Genomic DNA, 26020 nt, shown 5'->3' with positions numbered 1-26020 from the left:
TTAGATTATAATCAGAATAGTTTATATTCCACATAATTATTAATTACAGCCGCTTAATACGAAACTCGGAACAATCAACATTCTACTTTCATTTTGACTGGTTGAATGTCAATGTTCAGCTGTCAAAAATTTAGGCAGTTCTGTATTTGTTTTAACTTTAATTAATTGGCAGTTAAACTATAAGTTATAATTCACCATATATTCTAGAGCTGTAAAAGACTTACTAGATGCCAAGTACTGTCACACGTTTGACAGTCTATGCAATAGTTTTGATCACTTAAAATCAAACATCTACAGTTTTACACTTACAGCTTTTTTTTTAGTACACATTTTTAGTACGTTATAAAAAGAGATCTGCAAGTAGTTAGCATGAATTCAGCAATAAGGAACGTTGCAAAATCGCACTTTATTTTTAACTTTGTCCGTCAACCTTTAATTCATCTGCCATGTAGCTCAACAAATATAAATTTCTCAACGCTACAAAAATCTGACTTTTATGATGAAAAATCCTGGAAACAGTCCTGTATTAATAGTCAGGTACACATGGGAGCTCCTTGTTTGAATAAACAAATGATACGGTGCAAAACAAATAAAAGAAAATCAACAAAGAAAGAGGTAATGATGTAACTTTTTTTGCACATTAATTACCTGTTCACTTACTAGGACATTATGGCAAAAATCTCTCTGGAACCTTTAATAAGCTCAATAGGTAGAGCATTTGATTTCTTACCAAGGGGTGTCTTGTTCAATCCACTGTCCTCTGAGAATTACCTGAATGACCAAAAATGTGTTAAAATTGTCGAAAGAAAAAAAAACATTAGTTGTCATCCATTTTTATTTCTTTTTTTTTTGCAAATCTTGAATTGACTTGACATATTATTAGACAGTGAGCAGCAGACCTGCTATGATATGCTACATGTATTTTACCTAAATGTAAAAATGCAAATTACAGAATAATATAATGCCAGCAGCACTTTTTCCCTTTATTAAAAGGGATTGTTATCAGGCATCATGGAGTTTAAATTCAGTTCACTTTTTTCTTTGTTCCCTGTTTTCCCTGTTTGCAAAAATACATGTATATTTTAAGGAAAGATCTGTCAAAAAAATCTAGCTTGTGTGTTGAAATAATTTCATATTTATCATTATAATCTTTTAATCTAATATTGGTATGCCTTTGAATATTATCTTTGAATCATTTTGCTGCCTGAAATTTAAAATGAGTGAATTTCTCTTTGTTTAAGATTGGTTAAATTTATATCTTCTATGTATGTTAACTTTATTTTGATAGAATAAAGATGATGGAAGTGATGATGATGATGACAGTGAAGAAGAAGATGATGATGAAGCATCATACAGTGATTTAGAAATAGACTATGAGGCTCCAGCAGCATATAAACACATGAGTGTTCATTCTCAAAGGGCTGATAGTATTATACATACAGGATTAGGAATTTCAAAAAGGTGTTCAATATAATATATATGGTTATATTAATGTTAAGTAAAGAGGAGATTTGTATAGTGTATCATGTATAATTAGCATCAATTATAAGCTATTACACTAGATTATTAGTTTAGGAGGAATTCATCGCAATTATGCTCTATAAAGAGTGAGGCGATTACGGTACTGAAGATGATGATGATGAATTAAAAGCTTGTATACTAGATTATAAGTTTAGCAGGAATTGAAAGCTTATATACTAGATTATATCTTAAGTTTAAATTATAAGGTATTAAACTACATTATAAGTTTAGCTGGAATTGAAAGTTTGTATACTAGAGTAGATTATAAGTTTAGTATCAATTATAAGCTAATGTACTAGATTATAAGGTAATTGAGAAGTAAAAGCTTGTACACTAGATTATAAGTTTAGCATCAGTTATAAGCTATTGTACTGGATTATAAGTTTAGCATCAGTTATAAGCTATTGTACTGGATTATAAGTTTAGCATCAGTTATAAGCTATTGTACTGGATTATAAGTTTAGCATCAGTTATAAGCTATTGTACTGGATTATAAGTTTGGCAGAAATTAAAAGCTTGTATACTACAATAGACTATAAGTTTAGCATTAACTTAACCTATTGTACCAGGTAATGAGTTCAGCAGAAATTATACTAGATTATCAGGTTTGGCATCAATTATAAGCTAGTTTACTAGATAATTAGTTTGACAGGAATTAAAAGTGTAGGTTTAGCATCAGTAGTATACTAGACTATAAGTTTAACAGGTATTAAAAGCATATAAACTAGACTATAAGTTTAACAGGTATTAAAAGCATATATACCAGATTATAAGTTTTGCATGAGCTATAAGCAAACTAGATTATATTAAATTTAGGAGGAATAAAGAGCTTGTATTATACTAGATTAGAAGTTTAGCATCAATTAAAAAAAAAGACAACTAGAATACCAGATCATTAGTTTTGCATGGATTGAAAATTTAGTACTAAAAATTAGATTTAAGAATACAATGTACATTGTTCTAGATTATAAGATGAACAATAAATAAAAGCTAGTACATTGTATATCATATTATAAGTTTAGCATCAATTATAAGGTAGCTATTAAACTAGATTATAAGTTTAGCATCATAATTATAAGCTGAGAAAAGAGATTATTATTTTAGCAGGAATTTAAAACTTGTACACTAGAGTATAAGTTTAGCATCAAGTATTAAAAATTGGAAATACCAGATAATAAATTAAGATTTAAAAGTCTTTCATTTGTGGAAGCTATATTTAGTTAAATAATACATGTAGAAAGTTTGGTGGTTCTACTTCATATATCAACTTGTGTCTGGAATAATTCATAGGAGTGCATCTATGATCAGGTAGCTGGAAAGTTCCCTTATAACCTTAACAATTAAGGTTTGGGTTTTTAAAATTTATGTAGCCTATGTACATGTATATACAATATTTAAAAAAATAATCCTAAAATATCAGCTTGTGAACTTTATTACATGTACATAAGCTGTTGTTTTTTCGATAAAGAAAAATATAGTCCTTTATCAAGGATTTGAAATTGTATGACACAATTAAATCTTATGCAAAAACAAGCAGGTGTCCTTAATGTACATGTGCTAAATTTTGTATATCTTAGTTATGTTAAGTTCTTTGATATTAAAGCTAGCTTTATTATGTTAGGTGCTATTTATATTAAAATGGCAAGACATATGCTAATTAGCAATATTTCTGGTTCTGATAAATAAAATTGTATACATTTTATATTGATGTGATTTAAATTTTTAAGCATAAATAGCACTTAAATTATTCATATTAGAATTCTTGTTCATTTTTTTCTTTCAGTGAAACAGAAAAATTGTTTTATGGCAGCAAATTTATGTTTCAAGGAAAAACATTGACGAAGAAAGCAAAACAGGTAAGACATAATTAAATCATTGATATAATTTTAATAGTATATAATATTATAATTTATCCTCATGATGTTGCAGTTATATTGTATTTTAGACTTAAAGTCATCAAGATATTTATTAAAAAGGCATTGTTATTTTATAAGAATTATGTTAATATATTGAGGATGATGCTCATGCTATGAGTTCAAATGTTATTTACATGTATAAGGAAGAGCATGTGGTAGACTGTGTAATTTGTTATAATACTTTAAACTGTTCCTTATTGTTATATTGTCACCTTGTGCAGTAACAGGTTAACGCTTTATATTAATTCAATAGGAGTTAACCTGTTACTGCACTAAGGTGACAATATGCCCAGTTAGATCAGTGGAAAAAATGCTATATTTATGGACATTGAATTCACAATTTAGAGTCTTTACTGTAACTTGTTTTCCTGGAATTACAATGTAGATTGAGGACAATGATTCTTTAATTGTAACAACATAATTATATTTTCTGCCAATTGGTCATGTGGAAAAATCAGCTATTACTTGTTATGTTACCTTAATGTTAATCATAGTTGGCACTTGTGATTTACATGAATGTCATAATTTACATTAGTTATGTGAATATGTTAATTTAAATAAGTTGTGTGAATATGGTAATTTACATATGTTATGTGGTTATAATAATATACATATGTTATGTGGTTATAATAATATACATATGTTATTTGAATATAATAATATACATTATGTTATGTCAGTATAATAATAATATACATATGTTATGTGGTTATAATAATAATATACATATGTTATGTGAGTATAATAATATACATATGTTACGTGAGTATTATGATATACATATGTTATGTGGTTATGATAATAAACATGTGAGTATAATAATATACATATGTTATGTGAATATAATAATTTACATATGTTATGTGGTTATGATAATATACATCTGTTATGTGAGTATAATGATAATAATATACATATGTTATGTGAGTATAATGATAATAATATACATATGTTATGTGAGTATAATTATATACATATGTTATGTAGTTATAATAATATACATATGTTATGTGAGTATAATGATAATAATATACATATGTTATGTGAGTATAATAATATACATATGTTATGTGGTTATAATAATACATATAATTATGTTATATGAGTGTAATAATATACATACGTAATGTGGTTATAATAATATACATATGTCATATGAGTATAATAATATACATATGTTATGTGGTTATAATGATTTACATATGTTATGTGAATATGATAATTTACAGTACATGTATTATGTAAATATGATAATTTACAGTAAAATGAATATAATAATTTACTTATGCTATGTAAATGTGATAATAGACATAAGATATGCAAATAATTATGATAATTTATATAAGTTATAATGATATGATAATTTACATAGTTATGCAAATATGATAATTATTATTTACATATGTTATGTTTATATGATAAAAGAAACAGTGTGTTCAAGATAACTTGATGGGAATTAATTCACCTAATACATGTATATGATATTCAATAGGTACATTATGTTGTTAGTGGGTTATATAATTATGCATGATTGAAGTTTAATTATGGTCATAGGTTATATGAATACCATTATAAACACAACCGAAATTAAATTTTTTAGATAATTAATTTGTACCTGCTTGATTTATTTGAGCGGCGTCATGACAAAACCATTACCAACATAATGCGTGTGCGACCAGCATGGATCCAGACCAGCCTGCGCATCCGTGCTGTCTGATCAGGATCCATGCAGTTTGCTTACAAACCCTATTACAAGTAGAGAAACTGATAGCGGACAGCATGGATCCTGATCAAACTGCCCAGATGCGCAGGCTGGTCTGGATCCATGCTGGTCGCAAACGCAGTAGGTTGCTTTTATCATGGCGCGGCTCATTTATCTATTTATTTTCAGCTTGAAGTAGGGGATTCTGTAGATGTTATTCATTCAAGAAAGGATGATAAACTTTTAGTTCAACGTGTTAAAGTTATCAAAGTTTCCAAACGGTTGACAAAGTCAGGGAAACCTATTGTCATCATTCGAGTGTGGAGGAAACAGTTTGAGGTGAACAATTCAGGAGGAAGTTAATTAACTACATGAAATTCTTCTTACTGTGTTTTAGTACATTATGCTAAAGCTGCAAACCCTTACCTTACTTATGCTATCTTACATTAAATTTACATTTATGTATCTTTTATATTTCATATTAAGTTTATACAGAATTTATTTTAGTTTGATTGTGTAGGAAACTAAGGTTATAGACCCTCTCCTGGAACTAACCAATAGTGAACAATGAGTGAAAAGTTTCTTGCTCCTGATGGGATTTGAACCCTAATGGCTAGAGATTATTAGATTAAGATAAGTCTGACATGTTAATTACTTGGCCCTCCCCACCACACATTTCTCAATGCTACATACAATGTTTCATTTTCCTTTTATAAATATATAAAGCAATTTGAAACTTTTTTTTAACTCTTTCAATTAACAGATGTTTCAGCTCTTTGGCCATTATTAAAATGTAAGTTAACATTTCCCATGCATGTTGTGTTTTAATATTGATCTGCAGTGTTACAAAGATAACAGAAATGATGATAAAAAATATTGGGAAGTAATTTTTCACCAATCTATTTCTAATGATATTTCAGAATTGTTATGCTTTTATTTGTGAAATTCTCCAATTGATGTCAGTTTTAAATGTATATGAAGTTATGTTTCTTCTGTTGAGTAGAATGTTTTACCAATCTATTTCTGATGATATTTCAGAATTTTTATCCTTTTATGAGTGAAATTTTCTGATTTATGTCAGTTTTAAATGTATATGAAGTTACGTTTTTTTTGTTGAGTAGAATGTTTAGGAACAATAATTGATTATTTGTTTTAACCTTTTACCTCATATATACGCGAAACAACGCACTTTCGACCCACCACCCCCCCCCCTTTTTTAGGCCTGAAATAGTGAAAAAATGTCCTATTTGGGCCCCAAACACATGTTTCCGTTTGAGAAATGTCGCCAAGAAAATTTTGGACTTGTGAGAGGCTAAAATGACCCCAGGTCGATCATAAGGTAACGTGTAACCAACGCTGAAAAGCCTTTGACTCTATCTCAATCCCTTGAGAAGTTGCAGCACTTTGAAATAAATTTTGATGGAAAAAATCGAGGCAAAATAGTGATTTTTGGCAATTTTGAGATGTCCCCTCGTTGCCATGGTAACAGGAAATTTAAGACTGAGCATATCGTTACAAAGGCAATGGTCCAGTCAACATTTGTGCCAAGTTTGATTAGTATTGAAGCATTTTTCATAGTTTCATAGCAGTTTGAACTTGTAACAGGAGGCTTTTCAGTGAAAACGGCCATTTTTCACAATATGCTCATGAGGGAAAGGGTTAATTGTTGATTATCTTTTCAAAAGCACATGTTATTAAGTATTAATGAAATTTAGTGTTTGAAATTATTATTGTCCAATAGGATTGCAGTTTTTCAAATGTGTTCTAACAGGACTTACAGAAAATGATGGTCACTTAAAACATTAGGTCAGCAGGATTTCTCTAGGTAGAGCAATTTACCAACAACAAATAATAAATTTTAGGTCTGGCTACATGATATTTTACACTCAGAGATTTTTTCCATATACAGGTATGGTATTGATTTTCCGTGCCACAGTCTGCCCTGTCTACCTGTTGATGACCTAAATTGCTTCATAAGAGATTTTTAGTGGGGAATTCAATATGATAAAAAAAATAATTTCAAACACAAATTGGTTATTTTTTATCAGTATTTAGCAATTTAAAAATTAAATTGGTTGAGTGAAGCATCAATTTAATTTTGAAAATGCTTACTAATGAACACTTCAACCTATGCATAATTTTTAATCTGAGATCATTGCAGGTTGTGTAGCGAAAGTTTAGAGAAATGTGTATAGAGAATTTATGAGAGTATGTTGCATAAAGCACTGTTATTGAAAATAATAAAATTAAAAACATAAAAGCTTCTGTTTTACATTTTTGAGTTTTATAACTTCCAGGTATCATGAAATCAAACACAAAATCTGAATCACATCGTTCCTGGGCAGGCTGTCAAGCAGTTTACCAGTACTAGTTGCTTTCATTTTCGCAAGGAACTGAAACTTCTGTACATACCAGAGCAGAGGTACAGTGCGAATGACCATAGAATGACCATAGAAAGGATTTCATGATCAATCACACTGGGAATCAAACACGGGTCACCCGATTTAGAGTCCAACGATTCAGAGTCCAACGCTCTAGTAGTCCTATTGAGCTAACCGGACGGCTTAGTTGTATACCACACTTTAGTGAAATTATATATATTTATATATTTATGCTAATAAAACAATTTTCAAACATCGAAGAATATGTAAAATATGTACTGCAAATATTTGTACATATATGTAATCATTAAAATTTATGCATTCATTTCTTATTGAAAAATTTGACTTAATTAGACTTTATAGAAAATAAATTTTTTATTCCGTCCCGTTATTTACATGAAATGTCAAATTCGGTTATATCTTTATAAATAATGTTTTTTGGAACTTACAAAATTGATAAATCTTAATTTGAGCATCATATTTATGATATAAAAACATAAAAAAATTGTGTTACAGAATCTTTAACATCAATGTTCACTTTCTTTTGTTGATTTGTTTTTGTGAGCAGCAACTATATTGTGCAAAAAATTCATTTGAGATGGCCAAAGAATGGTTAGACCTACATAAGTTAAACTTCATAGGGTGTGGCTCATCTGGTCAAAAGTTAACCTCATAGTGCAAGTTAGACAGACATTTGTTTCATGATGCAAAAATAACAAAACATTTTGAACTTTAAAGGATTGTGCTTTACCTGTCCCAATTGTTTTATTGACTAAATAGGTCTCCATTATATCTTAGTGATTATTGTTGAACTTGGATATGTACTTGTAAATGAGGTTATAGAAGAACATTGCCCAAGACGCATTCTGGTATGAATGTTACTGAAATAATCCCCATTGTGAACATACATAGACTTTGCTTGGTTCTTCAAATTATTATCAAACACAGATTAGTCAATTATGCTGCCCATCCGACAGCTCTTGTTACTATAAATGGCTATTATGGAATAATTAATAAGAGATATTTAATTGTGCTTTTAATTTATTTAAAGCTTAATTCAATTTAAAAACAAAATTATGCAATTTCTTACAAAAGACTTGACACTTTTTTTATGTGTCACAGTTAATATTAAATTATAGTTTGAAGGTACTCATTCTCACAAGAAGAGTTTGAAAAGTACACATTTGTATCTGGACTGTCACTTTGTTGTGCTTTAGAAGGATTTATAACTTGACACAAATGTCTGCCACATCATGATGATGTAGAAACAAAATTAAAAACACACGCAACTTCTAGTGTCCACCACACTATAGCTGTAAGTTGCCTTAGAAACTGGTAACAAAAGTTGGGACGAAGGACAGGGATGGTTATAAGGCAATCATCCATAAATGCTCATTATTTTTGTTAGTTCTTACTTATAAGGGCATTGCCATTTTATGACTTAGATATTTTTGTCAGTGTCAGCTGATGGGATGCCACTGAGATCCTGGTCAGACTGCATGCATGTGAAGGCTGACCAAGCCCTTATTCACAATATTTTTACAGTAAGACCGACTAATTTATAAAATTGATACTTCATAGATGTTGGCCTTTTGCAAAGAGCAACCACTTTCTATATAATAAAAAGCCCTGGTGCACAATTTGTTCGCTAGCCATGCTCTATACTGCTTGCAGAAGGAAAACTTTTAGTGGTGTTTACCAAGTTAGTGGTGTCTTACCTACACAACAACAACCAGAGGTAAAAATTGAAAGAGAAAGTGTATGTGAAGTCTACTGCAAATGTATGAAGTGCAAATACATAAAGTTGTATCTCCAGATAAACATTTTTTTTGTCAAGAGAGATTAGATTATTGTATTTATTTGCCATGCTTGATTTTTTTTTGTTGACACAAACATTTTATTAAATGGAAGCATGTTCGGATGCTCGTCTACAGTGGTGTGGTTTAAGCTTTAGGTCAAGCAAGTAATGGCTTACTGATTAGAAGAAGGTACTATACCCTTGTCTATAGATTTTCAAGGTTAGTATATTCAACATAATGTCGTGTCATCACTTATTTCATGTTAAATGATATAAACAGTGTAGCTAAAGGTCTTCAGCTAAGTATGACATGACGTGAACGCTGAAGACAGACCCATAGGGAAAGTCCACCAATAATCGTGCCAGGAATCTGACACGCTCGTATTCATTCATCTGACATGCCATGAAGTAAAGTGAAGCATACCTTGATAAAACTATTTATAATCTGTTGATATGCCAAGGATAAGGCCCCCACGATTACACGGATTCGTTTCGATTTTCATTCATAAACGTTTACGATATTCTTTACCGTTTAATCGAAATGACCATATTGTCTTACAAAATTTTTAATCATTGCCTATAATCATGGATTTTATCAATTCGTGTGGTTTATTCCAAACTAAACAAATGGAAAATAGGTGTTTACAACCCTCCACACAGCATTACTGTGCAAAATTGCTCGTGACATTATACATTTTTGGTAAAAAATGGGGTTACAATGCAATCTTGAGCCCTGCACATTCTTTATTTGTACAATGTATAAAAAATAGAAAGGAAGACATCATTTGGCAACTCAAAGACATGGTGTGTATAGTACATAGAGGTACCACCGTTTAAACGGTATCGTTTCGGTTCTTAGCAATCGTGTAAACGTTTACAAACAATTGTAAACGTGGGAGCCTTAGCCAAGGATGGACAAATTAAAATCTTAATACGAACATAAACTAACTAAAAGTTTCTAACAGGTAAAAAATTAAACACTTGGCCGCCATATTGCCAAAATGTTTGACCACGTGATTACGAGACTGACCTTTATTAACCCATGTGCTTCCAACTTTTTTATAAATTACTTTTTTTAAAGATATTGAAAAAGGTGATTTTCTAACTTTTTATGATACCAAAGGGAGGCATAATATAATCGCACTGTCCGTCAGTCCGCACTCACAGGACAGTAATTATGTGGCTAGAGGAACAATAGGTAACTGTTCTTGCTCTTTGATGTCATTCATTCTATAATGCTTTTATGTGGCTATTTTCTTTTGAGTGGCTAAAAAGAACAATAGAGAGAACAATAGAGTAGCCACATTATTACTCTCCTGTTAGAACATCTGTCTGTGCGTCCCCACTTAATGCATGTCCGGATTGTAACTTTGTCATACATGGAGGGATTTTGATATAACCTGGCACAAATGTCTACCACATCAAGACGATGTGTCGTGTCCAAGAATAACGTCCTTACCTCGTCTGTCTGTCCATCCTTGTCTATGCGTCCCCACTTAATTTGTGTCCGGACTGTAACTTTGTCATACATGGGGGGATTTTAAAATAACTTGGCACAAATGTTTATCACATCAAGACAATGTGTCGCGTACAAGAATTACGTCCCTACCTCGTCCGTCCGTCTGTGCGTCCCCACTTAATTCGTGTCCAGACTGTAACTTTGTCATGCATTGAATGATTTTAAAATAACTAGGCATAAATGTCTACCACATCAAGACGATGTGTCGCATCCAAGAATTTCGTCTCTACCTCAAAGGTCAAGGTCACATCTTCATTTTGAAGTTTCACTTTATCACAATTGGGAGTTTATAGGTACACACATTCGTGTCCGGGCTGAAACTTTGTCATGCATAGAAGGATTTTAAAATAACTAGGCATAAATGTCTACCACATCAATATGATGTGTCACAACAAAGATCCATGTCCCTACCTTCAAGGTCAAGGTCACACTTGTAGTTTGAAGGTACTCATTCTCTCGAGAAGAGTTTGAAGATACACATTCATGTCCGGACTGTAACTTTGTCATGCATGGAAGGATTTTAAAATAACTTGGCACAAATGTCTACCACATCAAGACAATGTGTGGCGGCTAAGGCACATGTCCGTCTGTCCATGTGTCCCCACATACACAACCTGTAACTTCATCATGCATTGTGGGATTTTGAAATAATTGGCACACATTGTCTATCTCATAACAACATTTTGTCGCGTCCATTTCTTCAAAGGTGAAGGTCACACTTATATTTTGAAGGTTCATGCTATCAAGAACAATATTCAACAATTAGTAACTTTTATTCTCTTTTATTTCATAATACTTGCATGCTTAAGAAACCTTTTTGGGACATTCGTCACTTGGGTGACAGCTCTTGTGTATCAATATAATCATATTTAAGTACTAAAATTAAAGAAAATAAATAAAAAAGCATTATCTTGAATTATAAATATTGAATCATGTCAACAAAAATGTTCTAAATATAGTACACAACTCTAATCAGTTTCCGCGAGTGACGAGGTCTCACGTAGCTCCTAAATGTCAAGGCTGACTGTAGTCGGCGTAATTGATGTTTTACAGTTAAATAGGCTATTTTAATGACGGTATTAATATTTTGATTCTTTAAATGGTATAGAACGATATAAAAATAATTGTTTTATCACAAAATGCACAAGAATTGATTGGGACAAGGGTGTTTGCAAGTGAAAAATAGGGTTAAATCAATTTATATTATTCTGGTTAGGTTTCCTAATGGGTCTTATCCAAAACTTTAATGCCACATCAGATGAAAAACAAAATTATTAAAAAGCGGCTTATAATGTTTTGAAAGCCAGAACTATTAACATTGATGCCCCTGGACACAACTCAGTGTGGCAGTGTTGGGATAGTGTAAAAAGTAATTCTAAAAGAAAAAAAATATACTTCACAATGATACATAAGTTATAATAATCATTATAATACTGCACGTTTGTAACGGTGCTTTTCATTGGATAATCGTGACGTTTATATAGTTTTATATACACGGCTGTTGTCAATTCATGAAGAAATCTTACTTTTTTTTTCTAAAAAATGATGTTTGCTGTATTATAAATTCGTTATAAAGATTATTGACAGGTTATATGGCCTAGCGGCTCAGGTTATATTTACAAACAGCCGTTTATATAGGGCCATATAACCTGTCAACAATCTTTATAACTAATATAGTAATAATAGCCATGGCACCTAGGAATTATGCAAGACCCCGTAATGACTTAATTCGTGTGAACCGATTAGAATATAAACATGTACAGTACATGTCACATGTAATCAGCATGTGTCAAAGACTATCATGATCATCCCTCCCTCTCCCACCATATAAATTTAATTTAAAATAATCAATCTCTATAGTCTGCATTAAATTCTTTTTTCTTAAATTGATCATTTAGTCATTATATATAAATTTTATGTTGTAACAGGGTTGTACAGTAGCATGGTGTGGTTTTGATAAGTCTTTGAAACATGCCGACTACCTGTAATATATATAGGAACATAATTGTTGACATGATTTTAATATTTGTTACTGAATTTATAACTGAAGATAACATTTATATTGGCTTGATATTTTTGTAGGAAAAAATAGAGGTATTGTTACAGTCATGTTGGCATTCCCATTGCTGTCCGCAAATTTTGACGTTGATCATAACTTTGTAACTTCTTGATGTATTGTCTACATACTTTGCTTAATAAACCCTTGCATTCAACCTATTTGCTGAAACTGCAGCTGTGGCTGTGGTGGAAACATACCTAGCAAAGGTGCGAGCAACCAGGGGGAGAAAATTTACTATTGTCCTAGTGTATTGTTGTACAATTCACAATGATTTATTTTGTGAATGTTCTGTAAAGAACATTTTTGAAAAGAAAATTATTGTTATATGGAGAAAAAACATTTACTTCCATTTATTTAAGTGGCTGCCTGGCCTGCAGCATTCTGATCATGCAGCCTTGTTCTTTGCATGTATTACATCCATAAGGTCTTTCCCCCACCCCCATCAGAATACTAATTATATGACATATTTCAGCACTTTTAAACTAGTGATTTTAAATTAATGTTACATTTTCAGGGGACGCAGAAATGGCTTACAAATACAATCCTGCTAGAGGTCACAGATACACAGAGGATCAGCCAGTGTATGATGATGGTGAGCAAGCAGATTATACAGAACAACAGCATGCTTACAATGCAGAAAGACAATTGTACAATGATGATGTTTATGAAGATACTTACCAAGAAGAAAGTACTGACTATAGTTTTCAAGAGTGTAGAGTGAGAGAGAGACATGATCCTTACAGTATGCGAAACAGCTATGAAACTGGCAGTAGAAAGTCAGAAACTGATTATACGAAGAATGTACAAGGACATAGGAGTGATATTGATGTCAGTGGAAAATTTGGAAGTCATACAAAATATAATAGAGATAGAACAACTTCTGTTGATGATGATTACATTCATCATGATGTGTATAGACGTGTCCCTGGTGAAAAAAATGCTGATGGTGGCAGGCGATATTATATGGATACTGGTGAGACATATGCAAGAAGACGCGGTATTAGAGGAGTTCATAGGAAAAATGAGTATGCCCAGGACAACAATGTCACTGAACACGGACACAACCATTCTGATCCCTCTAGTATACAATTTCCAAAAAGTTTTAAAAGTCATAGTGTGAAATATGAACATGGTAAAGGACGTGATGTATTAATGGACAAAAGTGCTCATATGTTTGACCAGGAACAAGGTACAGAAACACATGCTAGGGAATATAAATATGGTCATGAACATAATTTAACAGAACAAGGCAGAGGATTTAAGCTAGGTCAAAAACATGATGTTATGACGCATGACAGGGGGTATAAACATGGTCATTGGAGGAAAACCTCTCACGTAGATCATGTTAAGGGAAGAGGCACAAAGACCAGACCATCTGCTACTTCGCAACATTTAACTGAGAATGATTCTTTTTGTGATTACAAAAATTATGAAAAGAAAAGGCAGCATAAAACATTGTTACCATATAAAAAAATTGAAACCAGCAAGGACACCATTGTGCAAGGTCATAGTCATAAACTTATGTCTTCTTTCAAACAAAGAAAGAGTCTACTTAGCACTCCAGATATAGAGCCTAATATTACAGAGGGCCTTCTTCCAGTTCCAGTTGATTCTGACATAAGTGATGATGTACAACCATTAGCAGATACTGTACATGTTTATTCTATAAGAGACACTCTTCGCTATTCAACTGGGCTTCTTCCAACTCCTCCTGATATTCATTCAACACATGTTTCGACAGGACTTCTACCTACCCCAACAGCCAGTCCAGAAGAAGTTGAAAATATTCCTTCTCATGGTCTCCTTCCAACACCAACAAGCAAACTTTTATTACATTCTAACCCTTCAGCAACAGTTGATAAGGATGTAATTAGAAAAGTTTATCCTTCGCAAGGTCTATTACCTACACCCACAGCTTCAATCCCTACTCATCCACTCATGGAAAGAGACACATTTGTTTCTGTGTATGATGATAATGAGACAGATTTTTCTACAGATCACGATGTTGATTCTTCATTGAATAGTATACAGATGCCTGTAAAACAGCCTGAGAGTGGAAGTAATGAAACTGAAAGTGTTACAGACACACAATCAGTCAGTGATGCAGAGATTCAGCAGTTACAAAATATCATTATTCAAACACAATTAACAAAAACACTTGAGGGTATGCAAAAAACTATGGAAATTTTGCAACAAAAAATTCAACCCAAGAAACATGTACAAGGTGATTTGAATGAGAAACATCTTGGAAATGTAGTATTAGATAAAGAATTAGAACTTCAGAATAGTAAAGTAGTTCAAGATAGTGATGTTATTGTTGAAAGATTGTCTGATAATCCTTCAAACGTTTTAAATGAAACTGACCATGAATGTGTTGAGAAAATAGAAGAAATTCCTGATAATAGTGAAAGTGAGATGAAAAGAACAGAGACAGAATCTGAAATTGATGAAAATTTTAAGAGTCCAGTAAATTCCAAAGTAGTATGTGAAGGAAAAATAGAACGGTCAAAAAATGTAACAAAGGAATCTAAAGAAGAAATAAGCCATAAAAGAAAGCAGAAGGCCTCACAGCAGACTGGAGAGTACAGAACTTACAGAGAATGGAGACTTGCAAAGGAAAGAATGAATAGGTACTTTTACAATCAGAGTTTGGAAAATGAGGCTAATAATCAGAGAAAGCTAGAAAGTGGTGAAAGTCATTCAAAAAGCAATAACATGAGTAACACTCTAAACAAGGTCAGTGAATCTGAAAATGTAAATAAATGTGATGAAAATAGTGGCACAGGAGATAACAAGCTATATCATGATACTGATGATAGCAATAAAATTGGTAAAGTTAATTCTAGAGAAATAAGTGAAAAATTATCTCCAGATGCTTGCACTGAATTGAGTCACCATGAAAGTACACATTTGGATAAATCTGATACACAAATAGTGCATGAACAATTAAAGGTAAGAAAGCCAGATGAAAATGTGCTTGGAAAACTAATTAACAAAAAGTTGGATATAAAATCACGGAGCAAAACAATGATTGATAGCGAGAAAGTGAAACAAAAGAATGCAAATGGGGACAAAGACAAACAAATGAATGAAAATGATAAGTTTAGGTATAAGGCAAATGACTTGAGCAGAAGAAGGAATAGTTCAGACAGTTTGTCAAGTCATCATTCAAAGGATAGGTCAACTCATAGGCATGATAGATCAAAGTCTAGAGACCAAGATTCTGATAAATCAGACAAACATAAACACACTAAAAGTTATCATAGTGGACATAGCGACAAACATAAAAAATCAGATAATCATCATAAAAAATCTCAAAAAGACAATCATTATGATAAACACAGTTCTAGTTCTAAAGACAATAAATATAGTTCTAGTTCTAAAGACAATAAATATAGTTCTAAGGATAGTAAATATAAGTCTAATGACAATAAATATAGTTCTAGAGACAGAAAATACAGTTCTAGTTCTAAAGATAGTAAACACAGTTCTAGTTCTAAGGAGAGTAAATACAGTTCAAGTTCCAAAGATAAACATCAATCAAGTTTTAGAAGTGAACATAGATCCAGTCATGAAGATTCTAATCCTGGTAGATACCATTTTAGCCCGGATAATGATAAAAAGGATGTCAATGAAAATAGAAATTTACAAAGTCAGCAGAAATTGGAGATTAACGAACATAAACATAAAGACAAATCCAAAGAGCATAGATTTGAAAATGATTCTAAAATGAATTTATTTGAAAAAATGGCACTGGAAAATGAAAAAACAACAGAAAATAAAAATGATACCAATGTTAAAATTAATTTGTTTAAAAAACTAGCAATGGAGAATGAAAAGCCTATTGAAAATAAAGTTAATACCCATTCTAGAGTTAATTTGTTTGAAAAATTGGAACAAGAAGATGAAATTATAGATGTGGTAGGTGGAATTTCCAGTGATGAGGATAACAAAAACTTGAAAAATGATAATAACTTTGAATATCCGGTGAAAACTAAAGAGAGATTAAATGATGAAAAGTATATGAAAACAGCTTATGTTAAGCTTTATGATATTCATAGAAGTAAAGTGAAAGAATTCAAGAAAAAGAAAAATATACCAATAAAATCCAGGGAAAATATATTTGATCAAATGAGTGATGAAATTTCCTCTGGTTATAATTCTCCAATATCCTCAAGTTTGAAAGCATGTAAGGAGGGTGCCATAACAAAATCTACAAAAAATAACAGGATAAAGTCTACAGAGAACAGAGAAACTGTAAAACGCCTCATTCTTATCTCTGAAGATAGCTCTTCTGATGTAGATCCGTTTGCCAAAATGAGTATGTTTTTGAATAAAGACAAGAAGAAAACTATTCAAACGAATTTTGTGAAGAAATCAAAACAACTGAAACAGTTTTTGGTTACAGATGACAATACATCAGATTGTGTAGAAACGCCAGGATATGAATCAAGTTCTACTGAACAAAAATCCACCTGCAAGCATGGTAAACAGAAAAAAGAATTTGTAAAATTCTTGAAAAGAGTGAATAAGTCTCTGTACTGGAAAGATATTAAATTAATTCTTCCTAGAGTTGCTTTGAAAAGGTTAGATGATAAGGATATCAAGATGTTGAAGACTAAATTGAAAAGAAAATATGAACCTGAGATTATGGAAAAAGAAAATGATAGTAATTTGCAAGATAAAAATGATAGTAATTTGCAAGATAAGAAATCTACAGAAAATTCAAAAACCATTGCTGAAAATAAAAACAACAAAGCATTCAGAAGAATCATTCCTATTACTTGCTCTTCTACTGAACAAAGTGAGTCCTCTGACTTGGAAAGGATAATTTCACCAAAAGAGAGAAGACCTATTATAGAAGAGAGTGATGACGATTTTGAAGGATCTCTTGGGTCAGAAGACTCAGTTTGTTTTGATATCAGTGATTTATCTGATAAAGAGGATAATTCAATGGTACAAAACCTACATGATGAAGCAAGCAGGGTTGATTATGACTTACATGTTGATCCAGAATCTACTGTAGTTAAAGAAAATTTTTCGCCGGAACATGATACAAAATTAGAGACTCCTGTTGAGACTGAAAAAATTCAATCTGTTGACAGGACAGATGAAGATGATGCAGTTAAAAATAAACCTGTCACTGAAACTCTGCAAGAAAATGATAAGTCAGATGAAAAGTTTGAAAGTGAAACAATCAAGCAAGGTGGTTATAAAATGACATGTTCAGAGAGTGCAGGTAAACACCTTAGAAGAAGAAATCATAGCGATAGTAGCTCCGATTCAAGTGAAGATGAAAACCCTCGTGAAAATAAATCTGCTAAAAAGTACCAGAAAATGCAATCATTAATAACAGATGAAAAAAGGTCTGGTGGTAAACCTCATTCAAATAATGATAATACCTTTAACAAAAACACAAGTCCAAAAGATTCTGTTCTATCACATGCTAAGCAATTGTTTAAAAAAAGTAAACAGATTAAGAGATCTTCATCGATCATGCAGTTGGATGGTAATGCAGATCTCATTGCTGGCCCTCCTGACGAATCCTCAGGTGAAGAAGGTGATGTAGAGGATAACATAATAAATCTTGACTCTGATGAAGAATGTTCTGCATCACAAGACCTTTTTGCTGATTTACCTAAAAGACTTGTGCAGATGTCTCAAAACTTCAAACAAATAATTAGGTCAGCAACTACTGCTAATCCTGTTACTTTAACAGAAGAGGATGAAGTAACTCAAACTGATGATGTTAGTGGCAATCAAGGGAACAATAATGACTCTCCTGCATCATCTGACCAAACACAAGAACCAGGGGAGGAAAATACTGAAAATGTTGAAGGTAAAGAAGAGCTTGTAATAAAAGACGAACCAGACTGGCTTAAGTGCTACACACAGGAACCAGACACAATATTTCTAAGTGATGATGATGATGAAATGATTATGTCTGTATCCCAGCCTGTAATTCTGGTATCGGATGATGATACTCAAGATCCTTGTGCAGATGATAAACTAGATATTTGTACAGATGATAAACTAGATATTAGGGTGAAGCAGGAGAAACAGGAACCAGGTTGTTTTGGATCACAGGAAACATCATTTGAGTATACGTTTGAGGACTATTCTAGTGCTGAAGATTGGTCTGATAATGGAAGTGACTTTGAACCTGAAAATATGTTCCAAAGTTTACAAAAGCAGACAATCACTAATACACATATGGTAAGTCCTGATCATAGCTTGAGTGATGTTAGTCTAATATCTGAACAGAGAACACCTAAGCCAAGGACTTTGCAATGTTCAAAAGACAGTGCAAATGAAAAAGATGGATTTGAGTCTAGTGATGGGCCTGTATTGTCAGTGAAAGAAGATGAGCTTGTCCTTGACACTTATGTGGCTGATGCTCATATTTCAAGAGATAAGAACAAACAGCTTTTTAAAACTGAAACTGAAGACAATAATTCTGAGAATATGAAATCAGATCGCAATTTAGATGAAGACTTCGGTTCTAGTGATGACAATCTTTTATCAGAAAGTGCTTTCCATTTAGAAAATCAATATCAGAAAACTTTAGCCTCAAGAAAAGAAGTTGTGTCTCACAGTGAAGATAATGAGACTTCAGAAGACGAAAGTGTAAATAAAAAAAGGAATCCATATATGGAAGAAACACAGGTGGATCCAAACATAACAGATGAAAATACAAGCAACAGTGTTAGTATTTTTGAATTGCATTCACTAAAATTTTCAGATATTTCAGATAGTGATAGTAAGCCAGTCAGTGAAGAGACAAATATTATTAAACGTAATGAATCCAGTAACGAAAGAAATTATGATTACGAGACTTTATCAGATGATAGTGACTTTATGATTATTGACCCTCCAAAAGATGCTTATGAAGTTAATACCCAAGTTGAAACATTTTTAAAACAAAGTGATGGTAACAAATATGATGATAAAGATATGGAAGCAATATTTGGAGAGCAAACACAAGTAAATGAGACCGATATTGATACAGATGATACTGAGGACAAAACAGACAAAGATAATGTTAATGATTTATACTTGGTTCAAACACAAGCAGATGAACCAGAATTTTCTTCAGTTAGTGGCAATGTTTCCCAAAAAGGTCCTGGAAGTAAAAAACTCCCCTTACAGAAGCCAAGGCAAAGTGCAGAGAATGAGTTATATGAGATTCAAACACAAGTCAATGATCTAGAACGTAGTGATGCATCAAACAGGGTGCAGTTTGATGAAGCCTCACAAGAAGATCTATCTGATGAATCATTTTCTGGTGAAGATCCTCAGCTTAAGTCATATATTCCACTAAAGCAGCAAGATAATAACTTGAGAAATAAAAGATTAAGACAGAATCTTGGTATTGAATATGAAGAATTTAGTGATGATAATATTGCTTACCATGCAAATACAGAATCCATTTCTTCTCCAGATAATCAGGATTCTGATGATTCTTACATATTAACTCAGGTTGATAGAGCACCAAGAAAAAAACAAATTGAAATAGCTATGTCAGATACCTCTATTACTAATGATGCTTACTTCAAGGCTACTCAAGTTGATTTTGAGATGGTAAAGGAAGTAGAAAAAGAGAAGATAGATGACCAAGATGTGTATGATATGGCCACCCAGGTTGATTCTGCTGATTCCGCAGACTGTCAAGAAAGCTGTGATAGCAGTATAATTATTATATCTGAAATAGATGATGAGAATCAGTCATCAGACAATGATGCCTATCTACAAGCTACTCAGGCTTATATGGACGACAAAAATGGTGAACAAAGTAATGAAGGGAATATTTTCAACATGGCAACACAGATTGATGATTGTATAAAATTGAGCAGTGATGAAAGTAGTATTGAAAGTGTCAGTCTTTTAAATGAAAGAAAAGATAAAAATTTGAAGAAAGTAAAAAAACAAGAATCCTCTTCTGGTGATGATTTTTATCAATCAATCAATCAAGACTCTATTGAAAATAAAAACGAACAAGATAGTAATGAAACACAAGAAGAAGATGACTTCTACAATATGGCAACCCAAAAAGATGCAAGTAATATGAAAATGAGTATTAAGAAAAGAAAAAAAGGTATTGTAACTATACCAGAAAGTAAGGAAAAATCTGTTTGTGATATGAAAGATTGGAATGCTTCTGTTGATGATGATGTATACATGGCAGCCACACAGGCTTTTGATAAGGATCAAAGTGAACCAACTGAAGAAGAAGATGTCTTCAATATGGCAACACAAAAAGATGTGTTTAAAATGACAGGCATTAAAAAGAAGACAAGCATTATGAAGAATAAGGATAACAATTCAAGTAAAGATACAAAGAAAAGTAAAGAACTATGTGATATTGTGGCACAAAAAGAGGTAAATAAATTGTCAAAAAGTGATATGAACAAAGTATTTATAAAGGATTTAAGTACTGTGACTACTGAAGGTGATGATGATGCCTTTTTACAAGATACCCAAGCTTATGTGGATGATGTAACTGAACACCAAGGATTGGATGTAGACGATATTTATAACATGGAAACGCAGATTGATGTAAGTGACACTGAAAATAACAATGAAAATATAGATGATATTTGTATTTTATCCAAAAGCACTGAGAAAGATTCAAGTGAAGTAACACAGAAGGATACTGATGTTGATTATGATGTTTATCAGGCAGCTACTCAGGCTTATGGTGAAGATATAAATGAAGATGAAAATGAACAATCAGAAGAAGAAGATGTTTTCAGTATTGCAACACAGAAAGATGTTTTTAAATTTTCAAGTGATGAAAGTGATGAACATGAAAAGTATCCAGTAAATGAAGTAAAGCAAATAGACAAACTGTTAGAAAATAATAAGTATAAACAATTCACAATAGATTTTGATGATGACAATGATGAGGCATATTATATGGAGACCCAATGTGATGAACTTCCTGATATTTTACAATCAAATGATGAAGAGGACTTGAATCTATTAACAGAATCTACAGAAGATGAAGTTAATGCTTTATCTGATCAAAGTAAACCAACTTCTAACAAAGTAAATGATATTGGTAAAAAGACTGTCTTAGGGACCAAAAGTATATTAAAAAGACCATATGCTGAAACTACAGGAAAGAATGTCAAATTTGATGCCCAGTTTGAAAGCAGTGTAGCTAAGAAACCAAGATTTATTTTACCAGAAAGAAAAACAGTTACAATAGAACCACAAAAACTGAAAACCACAGCAGAGAAAAGAGTTTCTGGTATATTTAGTACATTTAAATCAAAGCATTCGCAAAATTTAGGTAGCAGTAATGCAGGCATAGAAATGTTGGATGCTACAAAATCTGACATGTGGCTATCAAAAAAGATTCCATCAAAACATTTAGGTAAGAAAGGAGCAAAGAATGAGACTGTTAAGAAAAGAAAGAGAAAGGAAGATGAAGGATTCTCACTACAGGCAAAAATGATGGCTGCTAGATCACAGTTAAAGGAGCGTGCAATGTACAATGCCACTCACCCAGATTCCATAAAAAGAGTAAAGATGGGACCGACAGGTAATATAAATATTAAAGTTATCGATAATTATATAGTAAAAGTTGTCTTTAAAAGGTAAAGAAAACCTGAAGTGATGGACAACAGAATACTGAAATAAATTCCCTTCTGTCATTTGAATAATGGGCAGAATTCTTGATTGTCTTTTGCAGATATAACTGATAAAATAATTAAATCTATGATGAATTTTTGACACATGTCTTTAGGATCATAATTGAGGTCATTTTCAAAGTTATACTTTTTGTGAACTTTCAAAATTCCTGGTAAAGATTTTGTGCAGGTCACCTTAGTCACTGTAGACAATCACATGAAACTTCAAAACATGTCCTAGGGAGTATAATATTAGTCCACTGACCGAAACCTGTAAACATGACTTAAATTTTTTCTGAGTTATACCCCTTTTGTTTACTTATAATCTTTTGTTTTACTTTCAAGCACTGAGAATAGTTAATGCAAGCTGTGTAAATATGAACAGCTATTGTTTATCAGTGTGAGGTATATATTTGTGTGAGATCTAACATGGAATGTTGTTTTATTCCAGCAACAGTCACCTCATCGGAGCTGGAAGATGTTACCTTACCAACAGAAAGTCAAATTATTGACCAAGGTTTACCATTGTTGAATTCAACAGGTTTGCTATTGAAGGGAAAGGTATCTACTCCACACTCTACCACTGGTAAGTAGTTATGAATACTGTCTTTATGTACATATATCTGGGGGAAAAAAGTGATCCCTCGAAAGCAAATTATATGAAAATTGCAGACTAGATTTTATTTAGGTCATACATGACTAATCTGAAATTTCTTCTATGTGTTATTCATTGTTAAGCTTGATTGTTTAAAGAAAAGTGGCACTATGATATCATGTTGGCATTAGTGTTAAATGTGGTAGAAGTGGTAGCTTTACAATAATTATACGGAATCGTTCATATTTCTTTATTTAGAAAATTCTTGCATGATTTGTTTTACAAGCAAACAATTGTAATATTTAAATACATGTACTTATTTATGTATTCAACTTTGTTTGTTGGGTTTATATGAGTGAGCTTGTCAGTTAGTTGGTTGTTTGGTCAGATTTTTTTATTGATTTTTTTTGGTCTAAATTCTTGAACTTTTCAAACTTTGAAATCTTGGTTAAAATTTTGCATTCAGATTTTATCTCTATAACCACATTATTATATTTCACTTTGTGAAATTAATAAATCATGCATGGCTTTTGTTCTACTTATCAAGTTCTGAAAATACTCTAGTGCATTACCCATCTGACATCTGTTGTTATTATTGTTACTGTATTGAACTGTTCCATAATTAGAGAAGAAGATATGTAAGTGGCAGGTTAACTATTTGGGAAGTGCGGCAGAACAGTATTCCAGGATTTCCTGGTTCAAGTCCTGGTTAGGCTTCACTTTTTAGCTCGACTATACGAAGTATATGGAGAGCTGTCCTACTCGCCCCGGCGTCGGCGTCCGCGTCCAGATTTTAGATTAAAGTTTTGGTGCAGTAAAATATTTTTCACTATAACTTTGTCATTTCTTAAGGTGTCAACTTCAAACTTCAAATATATGTTCCTTATCATCAACAACATCTTATGTGACAAGGTTCATAACTCTAGCACCAATATTTTCAGATTTATCTCCCCTTGAACTTAGAATTTTCCATACAAAATATTATTTTTTACTCTAACTTATTTATTTCTAAGGGGATCAACTTCATACTTCAAATATATTTACGTTATCATCATCCACATCTTATGTGACAAGGTTCATAACTCTAGCGCCAATATTGCAAAAATTATCTCCCCATAAACTTAGATTAATTTACTAGAAAAATGTTATTTTTTATTTTAACTTTTTTATTTTTAAAGGTATCTACCTCAAACTTCAAATACTAAATTCCTTATCATCAATTACATTTTATGTGACAATGTTCATAACTCTTGAAGCAATATTTACAGATTTATCTCTCTTTGAACTTAAGATTTTCTTTAAGAAATATAATAACTTCTTTATTTTTTAAGGTATCTACTTCAAACTTCAAATATATATTTCTTATCATTACACAAATGTTGTGTGGCAAGGTCCATAACTCTAGCATGACTATTTCTAGAATTATTCCCCTTGATCTTGGAATTTATGTTAACAAATGTTATTTTTTTACTATAACTTAATACATAATTATACATAATTGATTTTTCTTTCATAGTTTGTCCTCCTTACTGCGTCCAGTATTTTATTAGTCGAGCTTCGCTGTCTCCTGTGACAGCTCTTTTTCTCACCCTGTAACACTATTATTTATTTGTATTTACAGATAAACAGATGGAGTCTACAAATACAACAACATCTATGTTGTTTATATCAACATCGACTGTATCAACATCAATTACTACTGCTGTACCAACTAGTGTCCAATCTACCTCTGTAACTTCTATTCTACACGCCTCAATTTCTAGTGCTGAAAGTACCTCAAAAAACTTAAATAACTCCAAAGAAAATGATAAACATTTAAGTACAACACAGTCAGAAAGCATTGTACAAAGAGGTAGGAGTGCTAGTGGCGATGTAAGACTTGCTGAACAATCATCAGTCAGTAAAGCTGACACATATCATAAAGCTAAGAAGACAGAAAGCACTACTAACAAATCAAGTTCTCATTCCAAATCAGACAAACACAGTAATAGGAATGAAGATGGAAAAAGTTTAAGTTCTAAGGTAGACAAAGAAAATGTTAGTAAAAGTAAGACTGATAACAGAGTGTCAAAGGATAGAGAAAAGAGAAGTACTCGTGAGAGGAGTAAAAGTGGAGATTCCAGGAAAGAAAGAGAAAATAAAGATAAACACAGAAGAGCTGAAAGAGATAATGATAAATATAAACAAAAGAGTGGTGAAAGTAAGAAGGAAAAGAATAGAAGTGCTGACATAAAGAAACATGATAATAAAAAGGAAACAATGAAAGAAAGGCACAGCAGTGGGAATAAACATGAGAAACAAAAGTACTCCAATTCTAAACATTCTGCAGATCAAAATGATCCAAAATATAAAGGGAAGGAAAATGACTCTAAATCTGAATCAGATGTTAACAGAGATATTCCAAATAGAAATATAGCTCCAGTTTTATCAGGTTTAAGTGAAATAGGAGAAAAGACAACTGTGGTATGTTCTTCTATAGTATCTACAGGGTTATCATCAATAGTATCTACCTCTTTATCAACAGTTATAAGCTCATCTTTAGTTACTAGTTTGACTTCTACATCATATAAAGGGGCCATACCAGTGATCTCAGGAAACACCACACAAAATGCGATAAATGTATCTACATCTTGTACAGGGACAATTCCAGTGATCTCAGGGACTACTACACAAAATGTGGTAAACTTACCTACATCAGTGACAAGTGGAACTTCTGTATGTCGGAGTACAAGTAGACCGGTTCCTACAGTAAGAACTCATATAGAATCATCTGTACTACTTCAGGTTTGTATTTTACTGTTGTAAGCTTAATGAACAAAATTTTCACAAATTGAACTTCCAAGTTTGTTTGTTTGTTTGGGTTTTTTGTCACACCGACACAGTATAGGTCATTT

At 32.0% G+C, this 26020-nt stretch overlaps 2 protein-coding genes across 2 annotated transcripts in view; both read left to right on the top strand.

The window, feature by feature from the left end:
- Window positions 1–333: 333 nt before the first annotated feature.
- Window positions 334–7392, top strand: LOC132754966 (uncharacterized). Its single transcript, XM_060745721.1, has 4 exons — window positions 334–615; window positions 1289–1461; window positions 3305–3377; window positions 5329–7392. The coding sequence occupies exons 1-4, from the start codon at window positions 370–372 to the stop codon at window positions 5500–5502; spliced, it is 666 nt and encodes a 221-aa protein (XP_060601704.1). The 5' UTR covers window positions 334–369; the 3' UTR covers window positions 5503–7392.
- Window positions 7393–9248: 1856 nt separating this feature from the next.
- LOC132754965 (uncharacterized) overlaps window positions 9249–26020 on the top strand; it is a 39329-nt gene continuing 22557 nt past the window's right edge. Inside the window, exons 1-4 of the mRNA XM_060745719.1 lie at window positions 9249–9538; window positions 13411–22443; window positions 22983–23117; window positions 24748–25910. Coding sequence (XP_060601702.1) covers window positions 13422–22443; window positions 22983–23117; window positions 24748–25910 — 10320 coding nt within the window. The 5' untranslated portion in view covers window positions 9249–9538; window positions 13411–13421. The remainder of the gene's footprint in view (window positions 9539–13410; window positions 22444–22982; window positions 23118–24747; window positions 25911–26020) is intronic.

Source organism: Ruditapes philippinarum, unplaced genomic scaffold, assembly GCF_026571515.1.
Source record: "Ruditapes philippinarum isolate M1 unplaced genomic scaffold, ASM2657151v2 ctg495_1_1_1_1, whole genome shotgun sequence".
Classification (NCBI taxonomy): domain Eukaryota; kingdom Metazoa; phylum Mollusca; class Bivalvia; order Venerida; family Veneridae; genus Ruditapes; species Ruditapes philippinarum.
The sequence above is the reverse complement of the archived record's forward strand: the minus strand, read 5'-3'. Positions and strand labels throughout refer to the sequence as shown.